Genomic DNA, 12,240 nt, shown 5'->3' on the forward strand with positions numbered 1-12,240 from the left:
ATAAAATTCATGAGGCCTCAAAAGGTAATGTCTATAGTTCTGTATAGGGTCTTCATTTCCTTCCTGACTTTTAATGGATACATCCTCAAATTTGTCATGATGTCATGGATGAGAACAACTTTAAAATGGTTTAGAGTGATACTTAAAAAACTGAAGTTCTATAAAGCTCACACAAGGCTGAACTTCTAGCAATTATTTCTTTTGAGAGTGCCTGTATTACTAATAAAAGTCTCAGCTTGCTCACGTGGTTAGCAGCTGCAGAAAAATACTTTTCAATATTAGATTGAGACAGTATCTCTGCCAAAATTCCCTGGAAAGAATTGAAAGCAAGTGTCATGGATCTCAGCTGAAATATATAACAATCTGTGGTCTGGAAAAGGGAGGGGAAAGCAGAAAGATAAGTTATTTGTATTCATATTTTTGCTACACTTGTTTCAATATCATTGTCAGATTTTTTCTGACTTTACAGTCAGCTTTTACAGAAACACAGTATAAGAGGATGCAGCCAAGGATGGGGTTCTAAGGTCTCAAATACAGATAACAGTTAAGAGAACTAGACAAATGTAAAAAGAAGATACTGTTAAAGGAACACTGTCAAGGTTAGCAGGCACAAAATTTTATCTTCTTTCTCTATTTTATTATTTTGCAAACCTGTGCCATTCATTAGTTTTCTCACTCAATAAGAACTAATTTCTCTTTTGTTAGATAAAACATTCCATCAGCCTCATAAGATTAACTTCGACAACCAATTATTTTGCTTGAACCACAAAAAGAACACGTAACCATCATGGGGAAAGATTTTATTTCAAGCTAGGAAAGAACAGTCATAAACAACACACAATAAAGCAGAGCTGAAAAATTATAAAGTACCTTGACAGTGTCCTTTTAAATGCATTATTCTTGTGTTCACAAATGAAGATGGGTTAGGAGACAAGATGCCAGAAAGAGACATACCCAGAAAAGAAGAAAAGATACTGAAGAAGGTAATGTTAATACATGCCTTGATCAAAAAATAGAAGATTTAAAAGACTGAACTACTAGTGCCCTCCCACCCCTCAGAAGAGACAAAAATAATTTTTTTACATACATGTACTAAAATCTCCCTGGAAGTAGGATTGACTATGGTTGAACTGATAACACAAATGCTGGAAGCTGTTATGACGTTGCCATGTAACAGTGATCCAATAAAATCTTTAATGACATTTAAAATTCCCAGTCTCCTTACAGAGAAGGATACATCAGAAAGTACGAATCAGGGAAATTAAAAACAACATGTAAAGACAAGGCCATAACCTTGCAAGTTTGGAATCTTCTATAAGCTAGAGTCCCTCCTTAATACACTTTCACTGTGCATTTTGACATAATAAATTTCCTCCCATTTCACAGACCAAGGCATGCAGATCAAGACATGGTCTTCTAAATGCTCAGAATCTCATTCAATAATTTAAGTGGGTTTTGGTTTTGTTTTGTTTGTTTTTTTCTGGTTTCTGATCCTTTGCGCTATAGTCTTTGGTTTGCTACAGAGTTTTGGAGAGTATTTTGTAGGCTGGTTTGGTTTAGGGCAAGATATACACTAGTTATATTGTGGATACTTCAACATGTATCTGCCTGTATGTAGGGTCACCTGAAATCACTGAGGACTGTTTATGTAACACACTTGTCACAAAGGAGAAAAGGCCTGATAACAAAAAAGAGAAAATACTTTTACTTTCTTAGGAAAAGCATTTCCTAGCTCCTCATATACTGGACATAACATTCAATTTCTTTTCCTCTACCACAATGTGAAAGAGAAATACGCATAACCCTCAGAACATGCTTCTAGAAAGCATGTAGGAATGTACCAAGTTATTTATTTAGAAACGCCAACCCAGGTGGCTGGGAACAGTGACTCAGTTTTAAATCAGATCCTTCATCTTCACCAGGGACTGAGTTATTTATGAATTCATAAAACTAAAATTCCAAACTCTATTATTAATTACAGCTGAACATCATAGATATTACAGATTCTTGGAGATAACTGAAAAGTGTTTTTACTCTTTCAAAATGTCATGTAACAAAATAGTATTCTAGAGGTTTGGGGTTAATTATGTCAGTTGTTACACTGAATTACCATTAGAAATGCAGAGCAAACAGGTCACAAAACTTTGAAGTGCCTCCATGTGGATTGCTGGCTGAAACCCAAAGAAGAAGCAATTTTAATTCCTTTCAGCATCCGACTCTAGTGAATTCCTGTCAAAGCAACAGGATTTTGTTCACATAGTTCTATGAATTTTATTTCAGATATGAAATTCTCAATTCAGTATCTGTGGTCCAAGCTCAAGTTACCATTTTCCTAAACATAAAACTGGTCACCTATATAGGTAACTGACAGAGATGCTGCAAATATCGTAAAGATATTTTTGCCTTTCTCAGAGCCATGGCATCAGAATATAAAGAAATGGGTCACAATAACTCCACTGCAAGCTGTAATTTTCCCCACAGATACTGTATTTTCACTCTTCTGTCACTGTGCCCTACAGTGCCGAACCTGGAAAAACAATGGGTACTTTATCTCAGTAGGAGAGGAGATTTATAAAATTCTATCTATTCACACACAGAATAGACTCTGCTGATACAGACCGTGTTCCATATTGGAGCCATCCTACCCTGAAATCAAAGAGTGAACATTTTTGTCTTCAAAAAAAGCAAAATTTGAGGTATGAGTGAAGCACAAGGTAAGAACTGGGAACTAGTGGAAAAAGGTGGCTTAGGTTTTGTATTTGCAAAACGTAATGAAACAAAAAGCATTCAACATATATATCACAATGAGACAATTAAATAGCGACAAAGGAAGTGGAACCTTAAAGGATGTCCTTTGAACCTTGACTTTAAAAAGGTACTCTGGAATAGCTTTCTTCAGAACGCACAATGGTTCAAAACTACTTTAAGATACTATAAATCATTGGGAAAAGGAAAATGACAAATAGAAAGTCACTGCTAGAACTGAAAAGCAATTACTGAAGCACGTTCAATCTCGAGGTATGTTGTAAGACAAAAGCATTCATAAAAATCCTAGTCACTATACACAGAAGTGAAAACTATATAACCAATTTTTATTGTCCAGACTGAAATAAATGAAAAGCATGTCAAAACAAAAAAGGCCCACCTTTCCCCTCTCAGAGAACAATAAAAAACAAACAAAACCAAAACAACACAAAGGCCTCAGTCCTCCCTTTCAACCTTCCTCTTCCCTCGGAATCACCGCATGTGTACAGGATTCAGCCTACTAAAACCATGGATGCTATACTGTAACCCATTGAATAAACCCTACATGATCCCTTTTGTTCTCTCTAGTATTTTCTCAAGGGAATTTTCCATCAGTGTCCATCTGAAATGGATTGTGACCAAATAAAACAGAGAATCAACATAAAGTTCAGAGAGGTCAGAGACTGTAATACATCTTCAGTGGAAAGGTTTTCCATACTTCATATACCATTCGAAACAGACACAGTGGTAGCATCCAAATACAGGCTGTGCATTCATTAGAAATGGAGGCAAGGGAGGCTGTTACTGCTTTAAAAACCTCCTGATTATAAGTATTAGCACTGTCTTGACAAGTCAGCAGTTAAATTGATGATGATTGTTCCAACTTCTGGCATTCACATTTCAGTGACTTTTATCTATTAATTTTTAACAATAAAAAATAAAATTGCCTTTGAGGTAACTGGAATCAACCCACAGCCTGAACTTAGCCTATCTCTGAATCAATGGGAAATGATCCTTTGCATCTGCCTGCTACAGCAACAATGAAATAAAGAATGGTTTCACTCTGTTTCTGAAGTACAATTTCTACAATGCAACTCTTGCTCAGCCATTGTAATTTAATTTAATATACACATCCTTTATCTGTCTTAATTACAATTGTCCTAACATGCACTCTTGAAGCCACTCCATTAAAATAACATGTTTCTACAGTATTAAGTAATTTATAACCATGCTTTAACTTTGCCAGACTGGAATCTACATACAGATGATACAGGGGTTAATAAAAGGCCATTACAAGATTTCACAGACTGACCTTACTGCAAGGAGCAATCCAGTAAGCCATGGAAAGGAAGGGCAGTCCTATCGCAACAGCAAGAACAACCAGGAACTTCACTGCCATGGTCTGCTGCCGTAGACCTGACAAATTCTCGTACCAGATTGAAAGAAGCTGTTGCTGGCAGTTTGGATGTGCTACAAACTGTAACAAAGAAAAGGAGCACAGAAAAAGTATTGATTTCCAAAAATCTTTTATTAAAATAACACCTATATGAAGTACATTAAGAATGCTGGAATAGCAACAACTCAGGCTCATAGTTAGAGGAGCACTAACAAGGTATAAGAAAAAGTTTTTTGATGAGCATAATCTCAGCATGCAGGCATGTGCTATCAGGAACAGTAAATCCTTTAATTAAATATCTATTATTTTAATGACCTTGTGTTCCATCACAAACTGTTACTTTCCATCTAAGGTTAATTAAACATAAACTTTATCTGGGCAAAATCTAGTGTTATAGGCTACCAAAACACAAACATTTAATAATAGCATAATTTAATATCACTATCATGATATGTATGTTTGGTCAACAAAATTGCTTACTTTTTTAACTTCGTACTTAATGGCGAGTTTTAAGCGGCTAAGGCTGGGGCGACCGTGTTCTCCATTATTATGGCTCATCTCTACATCACCATTCAAAATAGCTTCCACTTCTTCTGTATTTCTGCACAAATCAAGGAGTCCAACTACAAAATCCTTGCATTGCATAGACAATTTCTTGTAATCATTCTAGAAAAGAAAAGAAGAAAGAAAATAACTTCTTGTTTTGACCTAACATGAGAGAAATAGTTCTACATCCCAGCTACACATCTGTAAGCATCAGTAGTTTGTTTGCATCTGGTTATGTTTTGGGTTTTTTTGTCTGGTAGATTAACAGCACTTTGGTATCAGACATCTGCTCCCTTTGAACATTCAAAGAGTAGGATTTGCCTCACCTTGGTTACCTTAGACATCTACATTATCAACTTTTACAGACAATTTACTTCTCGAGACTTGCTTTAGAGCCAATTGCAAGTTAAAAAAAAACCCAAACAAACACTTTCAGAAATATAGTAGGACATCCTTTAATGACTATTTCAAGTTTTGAGTCACTGTTTTCCAAAAGGCATAAATCAACCAGAAGATAATTTTGATCACTGCAATCCACAGATCACCAACCACCCCTTACTTGCAGCTGTGTTTGGGTCATAAAAGATTAACATAGCTAGACAGACAGAAGTCAGGTGGCTATAGATATAGATGGATATCTAAAGCTAAAAACTCTGTACAAGCATACTGCCCCTGGCCTAGACCTTGCAGGAGACTTACTTATATGTGTCAACAACATCTTAAAAAGGTGAAACTGCTGTAGAATTTTTCCTAAAGAATAAAAATAAAACCCTCCAAATCACCCCACACCATACAGGACTGCTTATGTAGTGTCTGTTTTATGTTCAAAGTATCTTTCTGGGAATCCTTTTATTATAGTGACACATTTTCCCCTCTTACGATCTGTTCTTCATAGCATTCCCTCTTCTCCCACTCTTAGTCTCTATTTAGTCCCTTCTTTTTAATTACTTTCTTCATGCAGGAATGGAAGATGCACACCCTGGAAGATAAACCATTATTTTGAGTATATAGAATATCCTAATTTATTTGCTGAGGCTATGCTTCATGCATGTTTCTGCTTTATTACCCACAAGACCACAATACAAGTTTATTACTTTAATATATTAAAGGATTGCATCCAAGTTTTACATTTCACTTTACTTAGATGCAAACATTCACACAGACAAATAGTTATAGACACTATTGTATATCTACATAAAAGTGCTGGAGATTTATTTTTTTAATACTGTAATGTAAGCAAGATAGCTTGGATCTGTTATACAAGAGAAAGGAACTTTAATTTCTCTACAAAGACAAGTTAAATAGTAAAACTAACTATTTCATGACATGCTACATATTTTCAATGTGTTATTTATTTTCCCTCTCTTCAGAAGAGTAATAAGAAAGATTAACCAAAATACAGACTTCCTGGCACTACAGAAAGACATTTTTGAGAGTAATATATCATCTTCTGTTTGGCTTTCATCCTTATAGCAGCAGCTAAGGTAAGATTCAGTATTCAGTCATCTTAATACATAAATGTCCTCTTTAAAATGAAATGAAAAGTAGCTATTTAAGGTTCACAGACAAAAGGAAAAACTGTGCATAAGAGTCAACTTATGCACCCTTGTACAATTAGGTATCATGAACTGTTCCAAACTGATATCTGACAGACCCTTGAACCTCGAATGAAAAAAGGAGTATTTTTCAATAAATTTAGGAACAAAATAATTTGGCCTTCAGAAATAACTCTTAAAAAACAGTGTAATATATTTGTAATATACTGATGTGTGCATATTTTCTGGTAGGACATATTTGTATATGCACACTCACACACACTCTTCATCAGTATTTCCCATTTCAGGTGACTCTCAGTGAAGTCCAAAACTACTTTGGGTAGTCGCAAAAGAAAAATCATATACAATTCGTTCTAATGAGGAATATGGTTTTTTTCTGAGTGTAATCCTGTTTACCAGAACGACATGAACAGGTAATTTTAGAAATGCCGGATACCCCCACTCACAGCAGAATTACCCCTTCTGAATTTAGGTTTGTACATAGTATCATATATATATTAGCAGCCAGTAAATTAATTCATAAACTCCACTCACTTATTTTCTCATTTGCAAATGCACTAAAACAGCCTCCCCTCCTGCGAAATACTGCCATAGCTGGGTTGAGTGGTGGTAGCTGAGCTGAAATGTCCTCACTGGGCAGGTTACAGCAAATGAGCTTTGGGGAGCTGAGGGCTGCCCAGCACCACATCTCCACCACAGCCACAGCACAGCATCTCTGTCACCTAGCAGAGTCACCTGAAGGCAGCTCACGGCCCTGCTCCAGTTCACAGGTCACTGTCTTCAGACATACTCCTTATGAAGAATTTACCCTTCCAGGGAAGGTTATAGATGACAGATGGGATGATAATATCTTAAACCGCTACAGGAAGATTTGTCAGGGTCTGAACATTAGTCAGGGAGCTCTATCTGGGCAACTTTGGTTCTAAGAAATCAAGTGTGTTAACTTGCAGAGACTGCTGCACTGGCTGCCTTTTGCCCTTTGTCTCCTTGGTCCACTTCAGTATGTAGTGACAGCAAAAATTACTAATACACTCTGTCACACATGCACAGAAAGTTCCACTTCTCCCACAGTCTCCCATGTCTCTCACCATTAATGTGGGTCAAGGGAAAATGGGAATTTCTCTGGCTTAACTTAGTTTTGAAAATGGCCAAATACACACAATTAATTCCACAAGTTTTCCTTCACTGCAAATTGAAACTTAATGAATTAAAAAAGCAGTCCTGGGAGACTTGGAAAGGAAGTTTACAACTGAAGTATAGTTGGAGGCTCTAAAAAGAATCAGGCTTTAATTCTGCAATACAGCACGTGTGTGACAACATGCATGTGGCAACATTGGTTCAGGGCTCTTCAGCAGTTTAGGAAAAAAACAGTTTTGCCAAATTTTGCTGCACCAAAGATGAAGGGAGAGCACAGGCTGCTCCCACCCTGCAAAAGGAAGGTGATGTTTTGGGGTTAGCACTGTGGGGGATGAGGAACCAGGGGAGCTAGGTGCTGGTGGCAGAGGAATGACAGGAGGGGTGGGGGTGATAGTGGCTGCTACCGAGTAGGGTCACCTGCCCTTTGTGGTAGGAGCAGGCACAGACTGTCTTGGTGTCCCAGGTAAGGGAACAAGCAGGCCATGGTCGCTCAGCTGACCATGATTTGTCTCACCTCTGACCATATGTGAGCAGGAGAGCATGGCCAGGAGAGCAGGAGAGCATCAGCATGGCTGTTTCTCCCAGAAGAAAGGGGCCTTCTCTATGTAGTCTCCTGTGACCCATCACAACCTCCTGCTGTCCCCAGACTGCCTGGGATGAAAAGGCTCTCAGGACAGAAGCTGATACTGAACGTCACAGATGAGATGGAGCATGCTCCAGACCATGCCCTGGCCCTGCTTAATGAATTGCAGGGGGCCAAGACCAGAAAACACAGATACTGCTATTCAAGGATTTAGGATTTCAAACTGCATTTTAAGTGGGACCTGAATGTTGGATTTAGGCATCTTAGTAGGTAGATAAACATATTATTTCCCTTATACAGGTGGCCCTTACTCCTGCAGTGCCTCAGTTCTTCTCCAAAAGATGATGTTACATTTTCTTTAAGAGAGCTGTCAATACCTTTAGGGAAGGGATCTGATTTCTGTAATGGGAGTTGTACAAATGAAAACAAAATAGGAAAGTCAGCTTTGAGCTGATAAACTTGGCATTTTTGCTTCTCATCAGAAAAGCAAACTCAGAGGACTTATTAGAGGCATTAACTTGCAGCAAACAGTGACATATCTACACTTAATTTGAAAACACATTTTCCATTCCAACCCCATTAAAACAATAAAACTGCTGCCATTATAGCTGCAGAGGACTTTGTACTAAACACGAATCTTTTATCCATTTTGAATAGTGCTGGGCCACAGCTGTTCCTCTCAAAACTCTAGGCCACATCTCTGCAGGACAACATTTGTCAGATATCATCTGCATCCTTATGGACATAGTAGAGATATTAACCCTAGGGCAGGCAAACAATTTAGATGACAAAAAATATGAGAACAATCCCCCAAAATAAAAATATTCTGTATAATATCAAACCTGTAAAGCTGCACATTTAGTCATGTCAAAGAGATAAAATACTGAAGATCTCAGAATTACTCAGAAAGCCTGAATTAGCTGTTTGTTTGGTACAGTATTCTTACACTCCGCTTGACACATCTGTCCAGTTAGTTTTCCTGCAGAAGTCATCTTCTAGTTTTTTGTTCTTACTTCTAATAAAAAATGATCTTCCACCATACTTGTAAAAACTGTATCTGAAATCAAGTGCAGCAGGTGTGTAACACTAAATGACACCATTACAGAGGGCTGAGGCAAAGAAAGGAGTTTATTCCAGAGAACAGTGGTTTCTACTGATTATAGCATCTCCTATTTTACGTGAATCATAGTTTCACGGTCAGTGTTATCTCTAACATTAAGTGATGGTGTAATACAGGAGAGAGGAGTAATTTATAAGATAGTCAGGAAACAACCAACATCACAGTTGAACATTAACCCTTTCCATTCCCTCTGAGGAAGACCTGTGATTTACATGTTCCACTGGCTGCAGGCACCCATTAGGAAGCTCCCCTGCAGACAAATACCCCATCAACACTATATAATAGGTGACTTAAATGGTGTGTTATCACAAAGCTCAATTTTCATTTAAGTAAGGTTTGAAATACTTTAAATGCTGAGGCCAACCCTAGGTGGAGCTAAATTTTGCGTGTCCAGCTAACTTATGCACTAAAAATATACTTGATTACACTAACACTTGTAACACATTTTTATGAAAACCACAGTTTCATGCATGACCACATTATCCAGATAACTGCAGGAAACTCAGGAAATAAAGTAAGAGTAATAATTTTCAGATAAATTGCTGCAAGCAGGGATCTGAGCCTGCAGGAGCACAAACAAGCCCAGACTCAGTAAACACGATAGTATTTGTATTCTGCAACTTGCTTGCACAGCCTTTATAATGTCTACACTGAACCTAAGACAGGTATTTCCCACTCAAGCCCCCAGACTGTATAGATATTGTCAAAGTTATCACTTATCAATAGCGTAAATGTCAGCTCTCATCAATGCACATAGAAACATGCTCCATGGTCATTAATATTTTTCCAGAACCACCACATGATTTTAGTACCTACAAAAACGTTCCCTAAAGACCTTATGTTGCCAGTCAGCTGCTCCTGGTGAAACCTCAAATTAACGGAGAGTTAAATTTTCATGTTGCCTTGTGTTCCTTCTCCCGATTGCTCCTATTCACCTTCACTCCATTTATTTCTACAATGCTGAGTATGTACATCCTCAGCACAGCTTGGCTGATTAACATCCAGCAATATGGAGCTGCTCTGTCTCTTGTGTAGCCTCCTCTTTCTGTTGAGGGACAGTACCTCAAAATCTCTGTTGTAATTCATTATACAATGCTAAGAAGTACAGCTCTAATTTGAAAGAAGGCAACTGAGACAAGAGAGGAACTAAAAACCCAAAAGTCGTTCAGGAAGGGCCTCCTCATGACTCTGAAAGGCAGGCTATGTAAGTTTGCTCTCGGAATGAGCCCACCTCTTCTCACCTGCATGCTCTATTCCTGCGCTGGAGGGACCAGGGACAAATACTGCACTCCCAGCTCATCTCACCAATTGTATGCTGCAGCACACATTTGAAGGACACTTCTTGCTGACTGTTCCAGATGATGATTTTAGCTTGTGTTGCTTCGACTGTGGTAAACGGAGCTACAGAGTCCCTACAAATCAGACATGCTATTTATCTCACCATAGCTGTGAACTTAAAAGGCTGCATTTATGGTATATGAAAAATGTTTTTCTCTTTTGTTCTAAATTTACTCTCTTTAAAGTTAATCAAGTCCTTTTGTTCACATCTTCAGCAGCTGCTAAAGAGAAAAAACCAAGAATATGTGGTTTAAATAGTCTTCTCTGAACTGTACATGCAAGCAGTGGATGGAATCTCAGTCCACTTAAGTCCTAAGGGTTTCTGCTGGGAACTTCATGGGCAGACATTAATCTGCTGTACTAATGAAATGCTCTTCCCAGCATTTTATCTTACTGACAAAAATTGTCCTCTGCTCCTATTCTGGCTGTTCAGCTGCTGGCTTTAAGGTCGCCTTACACATTCCACCTCCTTCTTTTCCCTCTCCAAGAAATATTTCAGCCTTGTATAACAGATTGGTGCCACAACAAAGGTGCACCTCTGAGCATGAGACAGGAATAATTAATCCTGAAATGCAGCATCTCAGCTTAGGTTTGTCTGTCAGAGTGGTTCATGGCCTTGTGAACTGTACGTCTGCTAAGAATACTAACATTAAATATCGATCACAATGACTTCAAACTCTTCCTAACTCAATTTGGAAATTATTCTGTCACTGCTTTGGAGGTGGTCTGATCTCCTCCTGGTGAAGTCAACGTATCTCGCTTTGTTACAGGAGTACCATATACTAGCATCAGCTTCCAACAGTGTGCCATAAGGAAAACCCAGCCCAATGGATTTTAGCTAACTTAAGTCAGTTTAAGCACTGTCAATGTTAGCACAAGGCCTGGCTTTGCATTTTATGAGAGCAAAAAGCTTACATTCTTACTGTCTTAACAGAAATAAACTGTGGTAAACACTTTTGTAGGCTGTGCACCATTGTATCTACATAATAATAATGCAGCCCCAAAGAACACTCATCCAAAGAACGCTCATGTTTCAAGGATCTAAGGGGCCTTGAATCTCTGAGTCTCAACTATTTTTTTTCTTCAAATTATGCACATGTGAAACATCAACCATTCCATATAATCCTGAAGAAGTCGTTAACTTACCAAATTCACAAACAACTAAGTACAAATAGGTAAAAGGCAGATGGAGTAGAAATAACAGAGAAAATCAGCACATTAAAGAAGGAACAGAAGGACACTATTTACAGTCATTTTGTGAATAAATAAAAAACATTGCAAAGAGAAAACTTTCAGTCTAACTATGAGAAAATAACAAGAATGCACAATAGTTGAACAGAACTGTGCAATTTGTCTTGCACCAGTAACCACACTGTACCACTTCAGTCTCCTCTTTCTCCTGTCCTAAGCCGTCTTCACCCATGGGTTTGAAGGGCTTCCTTTACTATTCTGCCTGATGAGAAGTGGAAAATGAGTTCACTCATACATTCTACATAAGCAGCATGAATTACAATAAGCACAGAGGAATAAGACATTCCCAAAGGTTGAAATTTCCATTCATTGAACATTATATATTTTACAATGTTATACTCTGATTTATGAAGATGATGCTGATCTCTTTCTCTCAAGGAATGGGAGAAAGAGCTTTGATTGAATTTTCCAATTCTGTTTATGTCAGAATCAGCATCTTCTACGTACCTTAAACTCTTCTCAATGTTGGCAAGCACGGGCAGCTCATTGCTGAGCTCTAAGGCAGTCATTACACAGGGTCTTCACTGGACAAAGGACAGATAAGCAGGGCTGGCCAGACCTTTGTAGG

At 38.0% G+C, this 12,240-nt stretch overlaps 1 protein-coding gene across 1 annotated transcript in view; it reads right to left on the reverse strand.

The window, feature by feature from the left end:
- The window catches only part of LOC117438323 (short transient receptor potential channel 6), a 33,453-nt gene that overhangs the window by 19,525 nt on the left and 1,688 nt on the right, over window positions 1-12,240 (reverse strand). Inside the window, exons 2-3 of the mRNA XM_034073871.1 lie at window positions 4,622-4,807; window positions 4,058-4,222 (exon numbers count right to left, since the gene is read on the reverse strand). Coding sequence (XP_033929762.1) covers window positions 4,058-4,222; window positions 4,622-4,807 — 351 coding nt within the window. The remainder of the gene's footprint in view (window positions 1-4,057; window positions 4,223-4,621; window positions 4,808-12,240) is intronic.

The sequence above is a fragment of the Melopsittacus undulatus genome, unplaced genomic scaffold (assembly GCF_012275295.1).
Source record: "Melopsittacus undulatus isolate bMelUnd1 unplaced genomic scaffold, bMelUnd1.mat.Z mat_scaffold_114_arrow_ctg1, whole genome shotgun sequence".
NCBI lineage: Eukaryota > Metazoa > Chordata > Aves > Psittaciformes > Psittaculidae > Melopsittacus > Melopsittacus undulatus.